Source organism: Rhodnius prolixus, unplaced genomic scaffold, assembly GCF_049639745.1.
Source record: "Rhodnius prolixus isolate KJV_2025 unplaced genomic scaffold, Rpr scaffold_3, whole genome shotgun sequence".
Taxonomy (NCBI): Eukaryota; Metazoa; Arthropoda; class Insecta; order Hemiptera; family Reduviidae; genus Rhodnius; species Rhodnius prolixus.
In genome coordinates this window covers 5,267,224-5,289,613 of record NW_027411603.1, presented here as the reverse complement: position 1 = coordinate 5,289,613, position 22,390 = coordinate 5,267,224, and the positions used below count along the sequence as shown (strand labels likewise).

Genomic DNA, 22,390 nt, shown 5'->3' with positions numbered 1-22,390 from the left:
AATACACTACCCTTTCTAGTGAGGAGGCTACTGGGACACCAGAACCATTTACTGCAATACATCCGGCCACAAAAGAACATGCCGTAGAAACTAGTATACCTTCATTAACTACTTTCGTTCCATCTACTGAGGGTACATCGAGATCTTTACCAACAGAGACTACTGTAACTGCGAAATACAGTGAAGAGACTACTGGGACACCAGAACCATTTACTACAATACTTCCGATCACAAAAGAACATGCCGTAGAAACTAGTATACTTTCATTAACTACTTTCGTTCCATCTACTGAGGGTACATCGAGATCTTTACCAACAGATACTACTGTAAATCCGAAATACACTACCCTTTCTAGTGAGGAGGCTACTGGGACACCAGAACCATTTACTACAATACATCCGGTCACAAAAGAACAAGCCGTAGAAACTAGTATGCCTTCATTAACTACTTTCGTTCCATCTACTGAGGGTACATCGAGATCTTTACCAACAGATACTTCTGTATCTCCGAAATACACTACCCTTTCTAGTGAGGAGGCTACTGGGACACCAGAACCATTTACTACAATACATCCGGTCACAAAAGAACATGCCGTAGAGACTAGTATGCCTTCATTAACTACTCACGTTCCAACTACTGAAGGTACATCGAGATCATTACCAACAGAGACTGCAGAGACTACTGGAACACCTAAATACACTGAGGAGGCTACTGGGACACCAGAACCATTTACTACAATACATCCGGTCACAAAAACACATGCCGTAGAGACTAGTATGCCTTCATTAACTACTTTCGTTCCATCTACTGAAGGTACATCGAGATCTTTACCAACAGAGACTACTGTAACTGCGAAATACAGTGAAGAGACTACTGGGACACCAGAACAATTTACTACTATACATCCGGTCACAAAAGAACAGGCCGTAGAAACTAGTATGCCTTCATTAACTACTTTCGTTCCATCTACTGAGGGTACATCGAGATCTTTACCAACAGATACTACTGTAACTCCGAAATACACTACCCTTTCTAGTGAGGAGGCTACTGGGACACCAGAACCATTTACTACAATACATCCGGTCACAAAAGAACATGCCGTAGAAACTAGTATGCCTTCATTAACTACTTTCGTTCCATCTACTGAGGGTACATCGAGATCTTTACCAACAGAGACTACTGAAACTCCGAAATACACTACCCTTTCTAGTGAGGAGGCTACTGGGACACCAGAACAATTTACTACTATACATCCGGTCACACAAGAACATGCCGTAGAAACTAGTATGCCTTCATTAACCACTCACGTTCCATCTACTGAGGGTACATCGAGATCTTTACCAACAGATACTACTGTAAATCCGAAATACACTACCCTTTCTAGTGAGGAGGCTACTGGGACACCAGAACCATTTACTACAATACATCCGGTCACAAAAGAACAAGCCGTAGAAACTAGTATGCCTTCATTAACTACTTTCGTTCCATCTACTGAGGGTGCATCAAGATCTTTACCAACAGATACTTCTGTAACTCCGAAATACACTACCCTTTCTAGTGAGGAGGCTACTGGGACACCACAACCATTTACTACAATACATCCGGTCACAAAAGAACATGCCGTAGAGACTAGTATGCCTTCATTAACTACTCACGTTCCAACTACTGAAGGTACATCGAGATCATTACCAACAGAGACTGCAGAGACTACTGGAACACCTAAATACACTGAGGAGGCTACTGGGACACCAGAACCATTTACTACAATACATCCGGTCACAAAAACACATGCCGTAGAGACTAGTATGCCTTCATTAACTACTTTCGTTCCATCTACTGAAGGTACATCGAGATCTTTACCAACAGAGACTACTGTAACTGCGAAATACAGTGAAGAGACTACTGGGACACCAAAACAATTTACTACTATACATCCGGTCACAAAAGAACATGCCGTAGAGACTAGTATGCCTTCATTAACTACTCACGTTCCAACTACTGAAGGTACATCGAGATCATTACCAACAGAGACTGCAGAGACTACTGGAACACCTAAATACACTGAGGAGGCTACTGGGACACCAGAACCATTTACTACAATACATCCGGTCACAAAAACACATGCCGTAGAGACTAGTATGCCTTCATTAACTACTTTCGTTCCATCTACTGAAGGTACATCGAGATCTTTACCAACAGAGACTACTGTAACTGCGAAATACAGTGAAGAGACTACTGGGACACCAGAACAATTTACTACTATACATCCGGTCACAAAAGAACAGGCCGTAGAAACTAGTATGCCTTCATTAACTACTTTCGTTCCATCTACTGAGGGTACATCGAGATCTTTACCAACAGATACTACTGTAACTCCGAAATACACTACCCTTTCTAGTGAGGAGGCTACTGGGACACCAGAACCATTTACTACAATACATCCGGTCACAAAAGAACATGCCGTAGAAACTAGTATGCCTTCATTAACTACTTTCGTTCCATCTACTGAGGGTACATCGAGATCTTTACCAACAGAGACTACTGAAACTCCGAAATACACTACCCTTTCTAGTGAGGAGGCTACTGGGACACCAGAACAATTTACTACTATACATCCGGTCACACAAGAACATGCCGTAGAAACTAGTATGCCTTCATTAACCACTCACGTTCCATCAACTGAGGGTACATCGAGATCTTTACCAACAGAGACTACTGAAACTCCGAAATACACTACCCTTTCTAGTGAGGAGGCTACTGGGACACCAGAACCATTTACTGCAATACATCCGGCCACAAAAGAACATGCCGTAGAAACTAGTATACCTTCATTAACTACTTTCGTTCCATCTACTGAGGGTACATCGAGATCTTTACCAACAGAGACTACTGTAACTGCGAAATACAGTGAAGAGACTACTGGGACACCAGAACCATTTACTACAATACTTCCGGTCACAAAAGAACATGCCGTAGAAACTAGTATACTTTCATTAACTACTTTCGTTCCATCTACTGAGGGTACATCGAGATCTTTACCAACAGATACTACTGTAAATCCGAAATACACTACCCTTTCTAGTGAGGAGGCTACTGGGACACCAGAACCATTTACTACAATACATCCGGTCACAAAAGAACAAGCCGTAGAAACTAGTATGCCTTCATTAACTACTTTCGTTCCATCTACTGAGGGTGCATCGAGATCTTTACCAACAGATACTTCTGTAACTCCGAAATACACTACCCTTTCTAGTGAGGAGGCTACTGGGACACCAGAACCATTTACTACAATACATCCGGTCACAAAAGAACATGCCGTAGAGACTAGTATGCCTTCATTAACTACTCACGTTCCAACTACTGAAGGTACATCGAGATCATTACCAACAGAGACTGCAGAGACTACTGGAACACCTAAATACACTGAGGAGGCTACTGGGACACCAGAACCATTTACTACAATACATCCGGTCACAAAAACACATGCCGTAGAGACTAGTATGCCTTCATTAACTACTTTCGTTCCATCTACTGAAGGTACATCGAGATCTTTACCAACAGAGACTACTGTAACTGCGAAATACAGTGAAGAGACTACTGGGACACCAGAACAATTTACTACTATACATCCGGTCACAAAAGAACAGGCCGTAGAAACTAGTATGCCTTCATTAACTACTTTCGTTCCATCTACTGAGGGTGCATCGAGATCTTTACCAACAGATACTTCTGTAACTCCGAAATACACTACCCTTTCTAGTGAGGAGGCTACTGGGACACCAGAACCATTTACTACAATACATCCGGTCACAAAAGAACATGCCGTAGAGACTAGTATGCCTTCATTAACTACTCACGTTCCAACTACTGAAGGTACATCGAGATCATTACCAACAGAGACTGCAGAGACTACTGGAACACCTAAATACACTGAGGAGGCTACTGGGACACCAGAACCATTTACTACAATACATCCGGTCACAAAAACACATGCCGTAGAGACTAGTATGCCTTCATTAACTACTTTCGTTCCATCTACTGAAGGTACATCGAGATCTTTACCAACAGAGACTACTGTAACTGCGAAATACAGTGAAGAGACTACTGGGACACCAGAACAATTTACTACTATACATCCGGTCACAAAAGAACAGGCCGTAGAAACTAGTATGCCTTCATTAACTACTTTCGTTCCATCTACTGAGGGTACATCGAGATCTTTACCAACAGATACTACTGTAACTCCGAAATACACTACCCTTTCTAGTGAGGAGGCTACTGGGACACCAGAACCATTTACTACAATACATCCGGTCACAAAAGAACATGCCGTAGAAACTAGTATGCCTTCATTAACTACTTTCGTTCCATCTACTGAGGGTACATCGAGATCTTTACCAATAGATACTACTGTAACTCCGAAATACACTACCCTTTCTAGTGAGGAGGCTACTGGGACACCAGAACCATTTACTACAACACATCCGGTCACAAATGAACAAGCCGTAGAAACTAGTATGCCTTCATTAACTACTTTTGTTCCATCTACTGAGGGTACATCGAGATCTTTACCAACAGATACTTCTGTAACTCCGAAATACACTACCCTTTCTAGTGAGGAGGCTACTGGGACACCAGAACCATTTACTACAATACATCCGGTCACAAAAGAACATGCCGTAGAGACTAGTATGCCTTCATTAACTACTCACGTTCCAACTACTGAAGGTACATCGAGATCATTACCAACAGAGACTGCAGAGACTACTGGAACACCTAAATACACTGAGGAGGCTACTGGGACACCAGAACCATTTACTACAATACATCTCGTCACAAAAACACGTGCCGTAGAGACTAGTATGCCTTCATTAACTACTTTCGTTCCATCTACTGAAGGTACATCGAGATCTTTACTAACAGAGACTACTGTAACTGCGAAATACAGTGAAGAGACTACTGGGACACCAGAACAATTTACTACTATACATCCGGTCACAAAAGAACAGGCCGTAGAAACTAGTATGCCTTCATTAACTACTTTCGTTCCATCTAGTGAGGGTACATCGAGATCTTTACCAACAGAGACTACTGAAACTCCGAAATACACTACCCTTTCTAGTGAGGAGGCTACTGGGACACCAGAACCATTTACTACAATACATCCGGTCACAAAAGAACATGCCGTAGAAACTAGTATGCCTTCATTAACTACTTTCGTTCCATCTACTGAGGGTACATCGAGATCTTTACCAACAGATACTACTGTAACTCCGAATTACACTACCCTTTCTAGTGAGGAGGCTACTGGGACACCAGAACCATTTACTACAATACTTCCGGTCACAAAAGAACATGCCGTAGAAACTAGTATGCCTTCATTAACTACTTTCGTTCCATCTACTGAGGGTACATCGAGATCATTACCAACAGATACTACTGTAACTCCGAAATACACTACCCTTTCTAGTGTGGAGGCTACTGGGACACCAGAACCATTTACTACAATACATCCGGTCACAAAAGAACATGTCTTAGAAACTAGTATGCTTTCATTAACTTCTTTCGTTCCATCTACTGAGGGTACATCGAGATCTTTACCAACAGATACTACTGTAACTCCGAAATACACTACCCTTTCTAGTGAGGAGGCTACTGGGACACCAGAACCATTTACTACAATACATCCGCTCACAAAAGAACATCCCGTAGAAACTAGTATGCCTTCATTAACTACTTTCGTTCCATCTACTGAGGGTACATCGAGATCTTTACCAACAGATACTACTGTAACTCCGAAATACACTACCCTTTCTAGTGAGGAGGCTACTGGGACACCAGAACCATTTACTACAATGCATCCGGTCACAAAAGAACATGCCGTAAAGACTAGTATGCCTTCATTAACTACTTTCGTTCCATCTACTGAGGGTACTTCGAGATCTTTACCAACAGAGACTACTGTAACTGCGAAATACAGTGAAGAGACTACTGGGACACTAGAACAATTTACTACTATACATCCGGTCACACAAGAACATGCCGTAGAAACTAGTATGCCTTCATTAACCGCTCACGTTCCATCAACTGAGGGTACATCGAGATCTTTACCAACAGATATTACTGAAACTCCGAAATACACTACCCTTTCTAGTGAGGAGGCTACTGGGACACCAGAACCATTTACTACAATACATCCGGTCACAAAAGAACAAGCCGTAGAAACTAGTATGCCTTCATTAACTACTTTCGTTCCATCTACTGAGGGTACATCGAGATCTTTACCAACAGATACTTCTGTAATTCCGAAATACACTACCCTTTCTAGTGAGGAGGCTACTGGGACACCAGAACCATTTACTACAATACATCCGGTCACAAAAGAACATGCCGTAGAGACTAGTATGCCTTCATTAACTATTCACGTTCCAACTACTGAAGGTACATCGAGATCATTACCAACAGAGACTGCAGAGACTACTGGAACACCTAAATACACTGAGGAGGCTACTGGGACACCAGAACCATTTACTACAATACATCCGGTCACAAAAACACATGCCGTAGAGACTAGTATGCCTTCATTAACTACTTTCGTTCCATCTACTGAAGGTACATCGAGATCTTTACCAACAGAGACTACTGTAACTGCGAAATACAGTGAAGAGACTACTGGGACACCAGAACAATTTACTACTATACATCCGGTCACAAAAGAACAGGCCGTAGAAACTAGTATGCCTTCATTAACTACTTTCGTTCCATTTACTGAGGGTACATCGAGATCTTTACCAACAGATACTACTGTAACTCCGAAATACACTACCCTTTCTAGTGAGGAGGCTACTGGGACACCAGAACCATTTACTACAATACATCCGGTCACAAAAGAACATGCCGTAGAAACTAGTATGCCTTCATTAACTACTTTCGTTCCATCTACTGAGGATACATCGAGATCTTTACCAATAGATACTACTGTAACTCCGAAATACACTACCTTTTCCAGTGAGGCGGCTATTGGGACACCAGAACCATTTACTACAATACATCCGGTCACAAAAGAACATGCCGTAGAGACTAGTATGCCTTCATTAACTACTCACGTTCCAACTACTGAAGGTACATCGAGATCATTACCAACAGGGACTGCAGAGACTACTGGAACACCTAAATACACTGAGGAGACTATTGGGACGCCAGAACAATTTACTACAATACATCCGCTCACAAAAGAACATCCCGTAGAAACTAGTATGCCTTCATTATCTACTTTCGTTCCATCTACTGAGGGTACATCGAGATCTTTACCAACAGAGACTACTGAAACTCCGAAATACACTACCCTTTCTAGTGAGGAGGCTACTGGGACACCAGAACCATTTACTACAATACATCCGGTCACACAAGAACATGCCGTAGAAACTAGTATGCCTTCATTAACCACTCACGTTCCATCAACTGAGGGTACATCGAGATCTTTACCAACAGAGACTACTGAAACTCCGAAATACACTACCCTTTCTAGTGAGGAGGCTACTGGGACACCAGAACCATTTACTACAATACATCCGGTCACAAAAGAACATGCCGTAGAAACTAGTATGCCTTCATTATCTACTTTCGTTCCGTCTACTGAGGGTACATCGAGATCTTTACCAACAGATACTACTGTAACTCCGAAATACACTACCCTTTCTAGTGAGGAGGCTACTGGGTCACCAGGACAATTTACTACTATATATCCATTCATAAAAGAACATACCGTAGAAACTAGTATGCCTTCATTAAGTACTCACGTCCCATCTTCTGAGGGTACATCGAGATCTTTACCAACAGAGACTGCAGAGACTACTGGAACACCGAAATACAGTGAAGAGACTACTGGGACACCAGAACAATTTACTACTATACATCCGGTCACACAAGAAGATGCTGCACAAACTAATATGCCTTCATTAACTACTTTCGTTCCATCTACTGAGGGTACATCGAGATCTTTACCACCAGTGGCTGCAGAGACTACTGTAACACTGAAATACACTACTCTATCTAGTGAGGAGACTACTGTAACACCGGAACAGTTTACTACAATACATCCGGTCACTAGTAAACATACCGTAGTGATAAGTACACCATCATTTTTTACTACTCACGTTCCAACTACTCAGGTTACTTCGAAATCTTTACCTACAGAGACTATATTAACACCGAAATACACTGAAGAGACTACTTGGACAACAGAACATTTTACTACAATACATCCGGTCACAAAAGAACATGCCGTAGAAACTGGTATGCCTTCATTAACTACTCACGTTCCATCTACTGAGGGTACATCGAGATCTTTACCAACAGAGACTATAGTAACTCCGAAATACACTACTCTTTCTAGTGAGGAGGCTACTGGGACACCAGAACAATTTACTACAATACAACCGGTCACAAAAGAACATGCCGTAGAAACTACTATGCTTTTATTAACTACTCACGTTCCATCTTCTGAGGGTACGTCGAGGTCATTACCACCAGAGACTGCAGAGACTACTATATCACCGAAATACGCTGAGGAGACTTCTGGGACACCAGAACAGATTACTACAGTACATTCGGTCACAAAAGAACATGCCGTAGAAACTACTATGCCTTCATTTACTACTCACGTTCCATCTACTGAGGATACATCGAGATCTTTACCAACAGTGACTACTGTAATTCCAAAAAACACTACCCTTTATATTGAAAAGTCTACTGAATCGCCGGTACAGTTATCTACGGAACATCCTGTCGCAGTAGAACATGGAATAGATGCGATTATACCGGAATTCACTACAGTCATTCCACCGACACATATTCCCCTATCTTTTATTACTTTTAAATCGGTGTCGCCTGGTACTTCGATATCTCCAAACTTTACAACCTTTTATAGTCTTATTTCGGAGTCTCCAATTACAACTTTTGGGAGGAGCTCAGAGGGGACGACATCGTTTTTTCCGGTCACGCTTAATGCGACTGATGATATTGACAGAATTACTCAAACGCCTATTTCTCAGATTGAGATTACTTCCAAAAGGGAGCCTACAAAAATTATGATTGACTCTAATGGAACTACTATTATCCCGACCGAGGTTACAACTGTTTATCCTGTTACGTCTGAAATTATGGAACATACTTTACTCACGGCTGAAACAGTAATTCAACAATCACCAGTTACTATAATTTCTACAAAATATCCAGTTACTTCAGGTAGTGATATTACTAAAACTACAGAATCTTCCTCGTCGGAGTCAACAACTGCTGTATCTTCTGATACAGCTACTGAAACATCTTCGCACATTGCCGTGGCTGATTTTACTAGAAGTTCGAAACCACAGTTAACCACTAAATTAAGTGTGGAATTTACCGAAATGGCGGAAGCAAGTAAAACAGTTCATCCGGTCGAAGATATTACTATTTTGATTGACGATTTGGCTAAAACTGAATCTTCTTCTCCAGTGACAACGAAAATTCCATTAACTCGAAATTTTACTGAACTCGTACCGTTCACACTTGCTGAACCACACTTCAACGGTCAGACATTTCCTGATGGTATGGAAACGTCTATTCATGAGACACTTCTGCCAATAAGCACTACACCATTTGATCTAATTACACAGACACCAGCGACAGTATTTACTAGTAAAACTGAGATAATCATTCATGATAATATAACTACAATTGTTCCTAGTACTATAGCTGAGGACTTGACTGGCATTTTACCATCATCATCATCGTGTAGACTGTTGACTGATTGTTCAGCTTTCGAAGTTTGTTTTATGGGTATGTGTCGATCACTTTGTCAAATTTATGAACCTTGCCCGTTAAACGTTAAATGTGTTAGTAATCAAACTGAGATAATGTGCCTGTGCCCAGAACAAGTTAACAAGACGTCAGACACTGTTGATTGTATCTCATATCCAGGTAAACATAAGTCAAGACGGTTTAAAAGAAAAAAAAAAAGAAAATATGGGAAAAACAATTTCCATCAAACCCTCTTCTACTACTGAGAATGATTCTTTTTTTTATTACAAAGGAAAACAAAAAAGATAATTGGGTTTGATTTTGGAGTGATGACTATTCTATCATTGGAGTTTATTCTCTTACGTTCTTTTAAAAGGAAACAGTACACCTCAACCATTTCTTACACACACATTTACATGACTTTAGTGTGTATATAAAACTGCTTGAATACTATAACGTTTACTCTGGATTTGAAGGTCACATAAATCAGACTATTTCATTTCCTGTATTGTATATAAGATATTTATTTATTTATTTTCTTTTATTTATTTATTATTTTCTAAAAGTAAAAAAAACAAAAAACAAAAACCACTATATTAACTCATGTTTTTGTTTGTTTCGATTTCAGCAAAAAAATAAAAATATAAATACTACGATGAACAACAGAATGCAGCATGTGCTTCTTCTTATTTCTCTTCACTTCTTGGTTTCCTGATATTTTCAAAACTGTGCAGAACTTCTACTTATTTTTTTCCTCAAAAATTTTCAATTTTTGTTGGTTTTGTTTTATATATGTATTATTTATATTGTTTTGTGCATGTCTTTTTTTGTTTATTTAAGTATCTTGATTTTTCTGGCATTTTTTAAGAATCATGTGTTTCATAATATTTTTGAAAATTGTTTTTTTATGGCAGTGGCCAAAGTTGAGAGCATAATTCAGTTTTACACCAATTTTTTTTCTCACTTGACTCGAGATGCTTACTCGAGATACATGTTAACTTAGGCGCCACGGTAGCTGAGCGGTTAGAGGCGAGACCTGCGAAGCTAATGTGTATTGTTGGTTTAGTGGGTTCGATTCCCCTAGTCTAGGCCTTGGATTTTATTTAATGCGTTAATAAGAGGAATTTATAGTAAAGTATGTTAGGCGGTTATAGGCTAGACCCGCAAAGCTAAGATGTATTGCGGTACTAGTCTAGGCCTTGCATGTTATTTAATGCGTTAATAAGACGAATTTATAGTAAAGTATGTTAGGCGGTTTTAGGCTAGACCCGCAAAGCTAAGATGTATTGCGGTACTAGTCTAGGCCTTGCATTCTATTTAATGTGTTAATATGAGGAATTTATAGTAAACTATGTTTGCTAGTTGCCTCCGTCCACGACACCTAAATTGGTAGTTGGACGTTAAGCCCCGCCTGAAAAAATAGGCGATTACTTTACATGTTAACTTATAACTCAGAGTGTCCAAAAACACTTTTTTGCCAGATATCAAACTTATTAGATCTATATATGGAAATATTTTTAGAGAAATTGATTTTGGACATTTTCGAGAACTCATAAGGTTGGGTATACACGGAGACACTTTAGAGTAGCTGGAGCGTCTAGCAGTTGTCGCAATGTGGACGGTTTCTAGATCAGCCTCCTAGACCGAGTTGCACCACCCTCACCACCAGTTTCGAGGAAGTGTCGACTTTTTCCTAGAGTACGCACGCGTATAGACACTGACCAATAAGTGTCTTGAGATTAGTGTCTCCTAGTTTCCCACTTCAAACAAAAATGCCCCCCACCTGCATCAATTTTTCGATCCGGCAGTGGACGAAAGAGGTAACAGAGCTCCTCATCCCGCGGCTTGATGGAAGTCCTCCCTGAGTTGTGGTGATTTGTGAAAAGTATCGCAGTTGAAAAGCAATTGTTGTTGCCCAACTCGCAACAGCGTTTAATAGAAATCACAAGGAGGGTGACGAGGAAATTACCCAAATTTTTTGGTGTTCAATTCATCAACGAATTGAGGAAAAGTTAGAAAGAAGAGGAAGAGCGGAAAATGGCGCTGACCAAATCTTTTCCCAAGTCCTGTTTTTGGATCAGTGGTGCCACTTTTTTTGGCAGAAGTTCATGAAAATTGGAGGTTGACTTCCGAAGAAAACTGTGAAAAGTCTATTTAAACTTTTTTTGGAATTTTGTCAATACTTTTTCACCCATTTTCTTGTATTACTAAAATGACACGAATCCGTTCATTGCAGTGAAATGGAAATTATATTCTTAATCCCTGTCCCTAAAGTTTCCCTAATCAAGTGAAAATGGAATCCTAAACTTTATCACCTTCAGTGGTACCAACACTCTTCAGTGCCAATGCTACAGAAACGTGACTACTTTCCGCCAACGACTAGCTCATCATGGCACCAACTACCGAGTTTTAACCTTATAGCCCAACATTAATTTCCCAAACTTTTTTATTAGGTTACATATGTTTTGCGCTGTTTATTGGATTTATTTAGTTCAAATATTGTTTGTTTTAACTCTAACGTGCATTATGAAACACATTGTATTTTATTTTTCTCGCGTATATATTTTGTTTTTTATGTTTGGTGTTGGGATTTCCCATTTTCTTATTGCACTTTATTACCTTTGCATGCTTTTTCCTTATTTTTTTTTGTGCTGATTTATATTGTTCTTTCTTTAAAAAAAAACAAATAATTAATTTTATTGTCAGTAATGTTTTTTTTTAAATTTTGTTAATTATGTTACATTATTTTATTTAAGTAAATGATAATATTACATGACATTTATTACATATTAAAATAAATTAATAAAAACATCAACAACAATATGATGATAAATTTCAGTAATTGGATGTGTTGATGAAAATGATTGTCCAAATCATCAATCATGCTATGATCATACCTGTCAAGATCCTTGTGTCATATCAAATCCTTGTGCGCCCAATGAAGAATGTCAAGTTCATGAACATCATCCAGCTTGTGTTAAAGGTAATGCAATAATAATTTGTAAATAAGTAAAAATCTGTTCTGTTTTATTCATAACTTTTTTCTTTTATCATGATTTTTTGTGTACATAGTTTGCCAATGTCAAAAGGATTTGGATTGTCAAGTAAACTCTGTTTGCGATGGATGTCAGTGTATTCCTCAAGGTATGTAAAAGATAAAAAAAATAAAAGACACTAAAAGAAAAGTAAATAACAAATAAGTTTAAATGATATGTAGCATTATTTCTTATTTCTTAATCAATGCTGATTGTTTCTTTACATTTTAATTTGATTTGCCCTGATGATTTCCCTTAAGTCATCAAACACCTATTGATGATCATTCCTGATCTGAACCCTGTAAAACAGGGCAGAAACGATCTTAAAAATCAAGCCTTTGAGCAACTTCCCATAATTCCAGTAATAAAAAGAATAAATCCTGAGATTAATCCATTTTACTTTCTTGTTCAAACACCTACATTGATGATCAGATGATTAATTGTAAAACAGGGCAGAAACGATCTTAAAAATCAAGCCTTTGAGCAACTTCCCGTAATTCCAGTAATAAAAAGAATAAATCCTGAGATTAATCCATTTTACTTTCTTGTTCAAACACCTACATTGATGATCAGATGATTAATTGTAAAACAGGGCAGAAACGATCTTAAAAATCAAGCCTTTGAGCAACTTCCCGTAATTCCAGTAATAAAAAGAATAAATCCTGAGATTAATCCATTTTACTTTCTTGTTCAAACACCTACATTGATGATCAGATGATTAATTGTAAAACAGGGCAGAAACGATCTTAAAAATCAAGCCTTTGAGCAACTTCCCATAATTCCAGTAATAAAAAGAATAAATCCTGAGATTAATCCATTTTACTTTCTTGTTCAAACACCTACATTGATGATCAGATGATTAATTGTAAAACAGGGCAGAAACGATCTTAAAAATCAAGCCTTTGAGCAACTTCCCTAATTCCAGTAATATTTTTTTTTTTTATATATTTATTTATTTCTGTATTTATATTATACAATGTTGCATATTACAGAAGGAGTTAACCTTTTACTGTACTGTAAGAATTAAGAATTAAAAATAATTGAAATAGACAAACTTATACAGAAGTTAAACGTAATTTAGCTGCAGGTGAACTTAAAAAGAATAAGGAAAATGAAACATAATAGAATATAAACTGTTAGTAAATGGGAATCTAGGTGGAACTAAATCATAAATAAAACCTTCGTATTACTGACTGAAATAATAACATTACACATAGTTGTAATAGGCACAGATTGGACATTACTCTTGTAACAAAGTATTACGTAATATCATTGCCTTAGTAATAAAGTTATACACGTTAAATACTTGAGCTTTGTTTGTACATACAAGAATGTTTATTAAAGAAGTATCTGACTGACTGTTGAGGTATCTATTTCTATATGAACTGTAGTACGGACATTTTAAAAATATGTGATCGAGAGATTCCTCGCTTGCTCTGCATAATTTACAAGTTTCAGATAGTTCAACGCTATAGCTTATCCTTTTTTGCATAAATGGTACATTTTTTTAGCAGAACTAATCCTGAATTGGCTGTACACCCTGACTGCTTCCAAACCAATATTATAGAACAAGTAAAATCAAGCCTTTGAGCAATTTCCCGTAATTCCAGTAATCCATTTTACTTTTTTGTCCAGGTGAGGATCGAGTGGTCACCCAAGGATGTGCACATTGTCCGCCAGGTTCAGCGTGCGACCAGCTTACAGGTGCTTGTATCAAAGGTATGATTAGTGAATTCATAAAACCTCTTATTTAAATAATAAATAAAACTACTAATGTGACGTGTGTTGCTGTTTTGATATATGTTCCAAAAAAAAAAATAGTTTTATTATTTTTTTTCTAATATCCCTTGAAAGACTAGCATAGGTGTCGAATTTATAAAAAAAAAAAATAGATAAACCCTAAAATGGCGTCCGGATGCAGGATCTCTCCGCAGAAGGGTTACAGTTACACTATTCTTTTTCTTAAAAAGGAAGTAAGTGAGAGAAATTTTTTTTACTAAATCTTCGAAAAACTTCTTTCTCTCTTTCTCTTACGAAAATGGGCTTAACTCTTTTAAATGACATTGTCCCATTTTCATATTTTTTTTCACTGTACAGAAAAAAAAACCACAATTTTTTTCCCAAAATCTTTTGTATTATGATGATCTTTCAAATTCTATTTTTTTATTTTTTTTTGGCTTCCTTTTTATAATCATTTCTGTTACTATATACAAATTTTTCATTTTGGGCCAATATTTTGTACAAAACTTTTGGTTATATTTGTACAAAGCTTTTCAGGAAAAACAAAGGTTAACGAGGTTTTCCTCTTGCGGTTTCTAAATAAATTTTTCTCTTTGTTTTTTGTTTTTTTTTGGGTCGCCTTATTTTATGAAATGGCGTGGACTTTTCTAAATCTATTTTCATTGTTTATTTCTTTTTTTTTTTTCCTTTTTCTATCCACAAAAGAAAATTCGACTTTCAATTTATTGACATTCAATATAATATGACAATTGAGTGTTTTTATTTATTTATTTATTTCTTAGCATGATTTATATTTATGCAAAATGGCAACACCTTTTTGTTTACTTTGTAATATTATTCATGTGTACAAAATATTTTTTTGCAACAAGTTATAAAAAAAATGTCTAATTACTCCTTTAGAAATCAGTGAAATAATTTAGTCCATATAATTATTTATTATAGAATTATTGAACAACAAAACAAGTGCTAGGAAAATATCTTCTTCTTCTTCTTCTTCTTCTTGCTTGGCACTACAGTCCATGCAGGACCTTGGCCGCCTCAATAATATCGTGCCATTCACCTCGCTCTTGGGCCGCTCTTCTCCATCTTTTTACGTCCAATTATTTTAGATCTTGCTCCACAGTGTCCAAGCCATCTCACCCGGGGCCTCCCTCTCTCCTTCTAGCCCCTCCTGGATGTCCAAGAAATAGTTTTTTAGCTATCCTTTCCTTGCCAGGAAAATATATTGATTGAAATAACAATTTTTTTTTTTTTTTTTAATTTGTAGGGAGAGGAAAAAAAAAGTACAATTTAAGTATTTTTTTCAAGCGAGGCTTACTGATTAGGGTTATGGACGAGGACAGATTTTTCCTATTAAAAGAAACAAGATGGCGCTTTTCTCATTCTTATTTAATGTGTTCTTTTCTAGAGCACTTGCCCCATGCGCCGACTGAACCAAAGATTAGATTAGATTAGAGTGGGGCGGGACGGGACCCAAGCCACACGGCACCGGAGTCACCAAGAGGTTTATTGTGCCTTTCCCTTCTAAGTCTAATAGATGAAACCTCCCCTTCTAAGAAGGTTGAGGGCTTTCCCTACCAGTTCCTTTTTCTGCTATAATCTCCTTTGGTCTCAAAAGTTCCAAAGATATAGGTAGCGCAGTCGGCTCGATTGCAAGGCAATCGAATAACAGGTGAAAGGCCGTTTCCTCCCTCTTCCTGACCCACAATCTGCACAAATCGGTTCCGAGCTAATAAGCCCCCCACCTTGTGCAGATGCTTTCTGAACCTTCCGTGCCCTGTGAATTGGCCTGTAATCAGAGTGATCTCCTCCCTGGCATGATAACCTCTTCTTTCACTAAGAGACCTGCGTTTTTCATACGCTATCCATAAAAGGGTTCAACCAATAGTAGGTTATCTACAGCTGTCTTGTCCATTTTCGCTGATTTTTCCTTCAACTACTTTTCACAGCTGATAATTCAGAAATTTAGCTTGGCAGATTCTACCTTTCGTGTAGAAATTCGCATTCTAACTTTCCTATAAAATCTTTTTCAGACGCCAAATGCTGCAAAAAAAATAATGAATGCTCGTACTGTTTACAAGTTGACAATTTTACCAATACATACATATACACATACTTTATAAATTACTATTGACTAAATGTACACCCCGATATGCATTGATTTTAGAGGATTAATTATTGATGCAGTAATTGTTGCAAAAAATCCCATTTTTTTTTATTCTTATAATAATTTTTATTATTATTACCATTCATTAATTTATTAAATAGAAACTTGAAACTACTTCTTATTTTCTCACATTTCACTCAGATGAGAAAACATTGTAAATTATTATGTAGATAAAGAATTTTTTTATTAGAAATAAATTATTTTTTGACTTGTAAGAAGGATGTAAAAAAAAAAATAAAGAATTGAGGGGGCGATAAAATTTGCAAGCACAGACTGCAGCATGGGGTAAATTGCAGGCATGTTTTCCTCAGAGAATTATGGTAGATATTTAGTATCATAAAAAATGGTAAAGATCCATGTCTGTTGCTTCAAGTATATGGATGGTATAACATCATGTATATGGATGGTATAAAACATCAAGTATATGGATGGTATATCATGTATATTGATGGTATAACATCAAGTATTTGGATGGTATAAAACATCAAGTATTTGGATGGTATAAAACATCAAGTATATGGATGGTATAACATCAAGTATATGGATGGTATAACATCAAGTATTTGTATGGTATAAAACATCAAGTATTTGGATGGTATAAAACATCAAGTATATGGATGGTATAACATCAAGTATATGGATGGTATAAAACATCAAGTATTTGGATGGTATAAAACATCAAGTATTTGGATGGTATAACATCAAGTATATGGATGGTATAACATCAAGTATATGGATGGTATAACATCAAGTATATGGATGGTATAACATCAAGTATATGGATGGTATAACATCAAGTATTTGGATGGTATAACATCAAGTATATGGATGGTATAACATCAAGTATATGGATGGTATAACATCAAGTATTTGGATGGTATAAAACATCAAGTATTTGGATGGTATAACATCAAGTATATGGATGGTATAACATCAAGTATTTGGATGGTATAAAACATCAAGTATTTGGATGGTATAACATCAAGTATATGGATGGTATAACATCAAGTATTTGGATGGTATAACATCAAGTATATGGATGGTATAACATCAAGTATTTGGATGGTATAACATCAAGTATATGGATGGTATAAAACATCAAGTATATGGATGGTATAAATGAAAATGGTTGAAGTTTTTTTATTTTTTTTAAAAAAAAGGTTTTTTTATTTTACATTACATATAATGATCAAACCATAAAAACCTTGCAGATCATTTATCCATTACTTATTTTAATTGGCTGCACTGTGACATTTAGTGGGGTAAAAATAAATTATTAAATAAAATAAAGGTGTTTAAAAAAGACTATAGCAAATGTAGTATTTAATTTAGATAGCAAGCCATTCCAATAAGACAGTAATGGTTTGTTTTATTTTGGTTTTTTTTTTTATGAAGGTGAACATATTGTTTATTTTATTTTTATGTATTTTAAAAATTTTACGCACGATTATGTATTTTCAGTACACCCCTCAAAATCATTTTTATACACGTTTTTGAACTTACTTTGTATTTTTTTATATATATATTTAATGCACGCATGATTTCTGATTTGTGCATGATTATTAACTTGTATTTTATTTTTGGTGGATAGTCTAAAACAACGGAAACAATGGTGGTGTTTGGATAGGAAGTTATATTATAGCTGTACTAATGCTTTATTATATGATCCTTCTCCACAAGTCTGTTATTGAATCTTTCTGTTTTTTTTTTTCAAATTAGTATCAATTTCTCTTTCTATCTCTTCTCTCCTCTCTCTCTCTCTCTCTCTCTCTAAAGAGAACCTGTTCATTTAGCTGTCTATATTGATATTATGTATGTTCGAATAATAGTCCGATCTATTTGATTGAACTGTGAGTATAGCGGTAAAATACGATAACAATAACTCCTCATCCCATTATCCCTGTATCCTATCGACGTTGTAGAACAGAGCAGTGGAGCAGTGAATTTTGAAGGAACATCGGAAACAGTGGAGATCCCGACGAGCTGACTGCCGTCAGGCTAAAGAAATTCTTTAGCCTGTCAAAAAAACGGCTATAGTTGGTTTTAGCAGGTCCTAGGGGATCCGCCAGTTGGTTCAGGTGTTGTTGAGTGTGCATGCGAATTTAGCGTACCCATCTTTTCAAATGCGGCCTTATCCAGTCTCGCCAATCTGCGCCGCCGGCTGTGGTGAGTCAGATGAAACTGTGCGGCACTTTGTAGGAGGTGTGTCCAGTTTATTCTAAAACTAGGATTTCTCGTCTTCGGAAGGTCAAATGTCTCCCTACCGGAGATTGTGGCATCTGGTAATCTTTGCCAGAACTTTCTAGGTTTATTCCAGTGCACTGTAGCGATTGAGTCGCCATGCTCCTCTAGTGTCCTGTGACTACTTTATTAGTTTATTGTATTGACATTTGGCAACCTTTAGCCGGATTTGTTTCTAAAGCCCCGGTATCTCTTATGAGATGAGGGGTGGGCGGGGAACAATGGGAACCATTTTGGATTGCCTGCGTTCCTTCCCATTTTTGGTGGAACCGCCCTTTTAATACAATCTACAATCTACAATCGCGGTAAAATAATTTCAAAGATATATCTATATTTGTGTTCATTTTTTTTTTTTTTTGCTTTTAGCAATATCTTTTGCTATAAAAATAAATTCACTGATAGGGTATAAATTTTAAAATAAAATTACATTTATTCTATTCATTGGCAGATCTACAGGAATAGCGAGCGTCTTAATACTAAGTAAAATCGTGGTAATTGAAAAAGGACATCTATTAAACTTTTCTAACATAGTAAGCCATTGGCTCAGTAACTGCAGCAGTCCATTCTTCAATCTTACATTTGTAAATGACTAGCCACCAAAGTTTATATCCTAAATCCCTCATTGGTTGGAGTCTACGAGAACGTTGATCATAATAACGCAAAACAAACTTCGAACTACTTCCCGTAAATCAACTTAATTGCTTCCTTTTTTTCCCCCTGTATTTAAGATACAAATCCACGTGTATTATTAAAATTTGATTCAACATACATTTGTCGATTTACACTTGAAAATGAAACAGTGTTTCTCAAGTAAATAAACTATATTTAATTACTTTTTTGTATAGATTTGTGTATACATGTATATTTAGTTATTTACTATGAGCACATGTACAATTTTTTCACTAACTCTTGCTTTTTGTTTTTCTTTTTTTTTTCCTCTTTGACTCCTGTTTTACCATTCAACCTCACCTGGCAAATGCTGTTTAGATGCCGATGCTTCAACACCTTCGCACACTGATTCCCCAATTAATTTCACTGACGTTACCATAAAAACTGACACTACGATTACTCCTCCAACAACTACGTCTGTTAGTAGTACTGATGAAACTGATGTTCCTGAAATAACGACTGAACAATCATCTTCAAAATCTGCGACTGATGAAATTGAAGAAACTACCTCAGAAATGGATCGTACTACAGTTGTTAACGATAAGACTGAGTCGAATATAGTTACCACTGAGAGCGAGATGCATCTTACTGAATCTAGTCAAAGTTCTACAGAAAGTACTACTGTAAATAATTTTGATCTCACTGAAGGTGATAATATTGAGACTACTGCCAGTTCTGTTGGTACTACAGTTAGTAGTACTGAATCTTCAAGTGATGAAACGGAAATGCCATTGCCAACCACAGAGAAATCCGCTGAAACTGAAGAGACTAGTGCAGCACCAGAAGTGCCACAGACTACTGAAACAGTTACCAGTGAACCGGAATCAGCTACTGAACATTCCGAAGAAACTACCACTTCCAGAAGCACTACGACAGAGTTGACCACTTCAAAGGTGAGTACGGAAATTACAACACATGCGGCTGAAACAGAGGAAACATTCTCCCCAACAGAGGCAGAAATTATAACCACAACTCATAGAGTAACCACAGTTGGTTCGGCAACTAGTTCAGAAGAAAGTGAAACCACCACAATGAAGCCATTGTCTACCACCACCACCACCACGTCATCACAAACAAGTGCCACGACGGAAGGTGTTACTGAAGTAACATTAAGTATGCAGACCACGTCAGCGCCGGAATCATTTGAATTTGATGCTGAAACAACTACAAAGGGCACAACTTCTGGGACAGAGGCAAGCAGTGAAGCTGAAACTACAGCCACTGTTGACATTGGTGTGGAATTTTTGGGCACCACTACCCAAACGCCAAGAACAACAACTCAGACTCCTTCCACTGAAAGTCAAACGGAAGAAGTTCCGTCTGCTACTACTTCTAGCGATGAAGGAATTGTAACTGAAAGTGTTACAACAAGCACATCGACAGAAGAGGAAACAACCAAAATGGATGAAACAAGAAGTGAAACTACCACAGTCGGAACAACAACTAGCGTTCCAGAAGAAGTCACAGAACCTACCACAGAAAGTTTTACAACTATGATCACAAAAATGTTAACAGATATTCATAGTTTAACAACACACATGTTTACCACCACTGAATCATCTGAAATTACTACTGAATCAGCAACAACAACAACAAAAGAAACAACTGAAAAAGAAACTGAAAGTACAACCATTGATGAATCAACAACAACTATTGGAACTACATTAAGCACCAAGTCAGAAACAACAGAACAAAAAGAAACTGAAGGCACAACTGTCGCTTCAGAAGCTGCAACAACTGTTGCTTCAGAAGCCACAACGGTTGCGTCAGAAGATACAACTGTTGCTTCAGAAGCTACAACTGTTGCTTCAGAAGTCACAACGGTTGCGTCAGAGGATACAACTGCTGCTTCAGAACCTACAACTGTTGCTTTAGAAGCTAGAACTGTTACTTCTGAAGCCACAACGGTTGCGTCAGAATATACAACAACTGCTGCTTCAGAAGCTACCACTGTTGCTTCAGAAGTCACAACAGAAGCCACAACTAAAGTTACAGAAGCTACAACTGAAGCCACAGAAGCCACAACTAAAGTTACAGAAGCTACAACTGAAGCCACAGAAGCCACAACTAAAGTTACAGAAGCTACAACTGAAGCCACAACTGAAACATCTGAAGCCACAACCACAGAAGGCCATGAAACTACCACTGAAACGCATGAAGCCACTGAGAAACAAGAAACTACAACAAGTAGTAAAATGTCAACAATTGAGATGGAAACTGAAAGTACTAGTGAATCTGGTGAAACTACTACACAGGAAATGACTACACCTTCTGGTGAAACTGACGCTACAACAGTCTCTGGCGAAATGACTACCGTTACAGATAGTGAAACAACTGAAGCGACTACTTTACCTACTGAAGGAACAACCATAGAAGAAACTGATATGATGTCAACTACAGAATCTGAAGGTACTACCACTGAAGAAACTACCATGACTACTAAAACAGAATCTGAAGGTACTACCACTATTACGACGACCACTACTGAATCCATTCCAACTACTACTAAAAAAATGTCCCATAGAAAGACTGTATTAATTCAGACAATCTTTGGTGACCTAATAAAATGTAAAGACGATTCTGACTGTGAAAAGAACGAGATCTGTTCAAATAGAGTGTGCAAACCATGCCCCCTTGGAACCAACACAGTGGATTGCCAAAGAGGTATATACGCAAAATACACCTTTTTTTCACTAGGTAGTAGGTTTTATTTAGGTTATACTTTTTATTTGTTATTTATATGATTTTTTTTTAT

General features: G+C 37.4%; 1 protein-coding gene across 2 annotated transcripts in view; it reads left to right on the top strand.

Moving 5' to 3' along the window:
• The window catches only part of dpy (fibrillin-like protein dumpy), a 324,918-nt gene that overhangs the window by 195,233 nt on the left and 107,295 nt on the right, over positions 1-22,390 (top strand). For both annotated transcript variants that reach the window (XM_074124745.1, XM_074124746.1), the window contains exons 45-48: positions 12,623-12,766; positions 12,856-12,927; positions 14,454-14,537; positions 19,954-22,299. In XM_074124745.1, the coding sequence (XP_073980846.1) occupies positions 12,623-12,766; positions 12,856-12,927; positions 14,454-14,537; positions 19,954-22,299 (2,646 nt within the window). The remainder of the gene's footprint in view (positions 1-12,622; positions 12,767-12,855; positions 12,928-14,453; positions 14,538-19,953; positions 22,300-22,390) is intronic.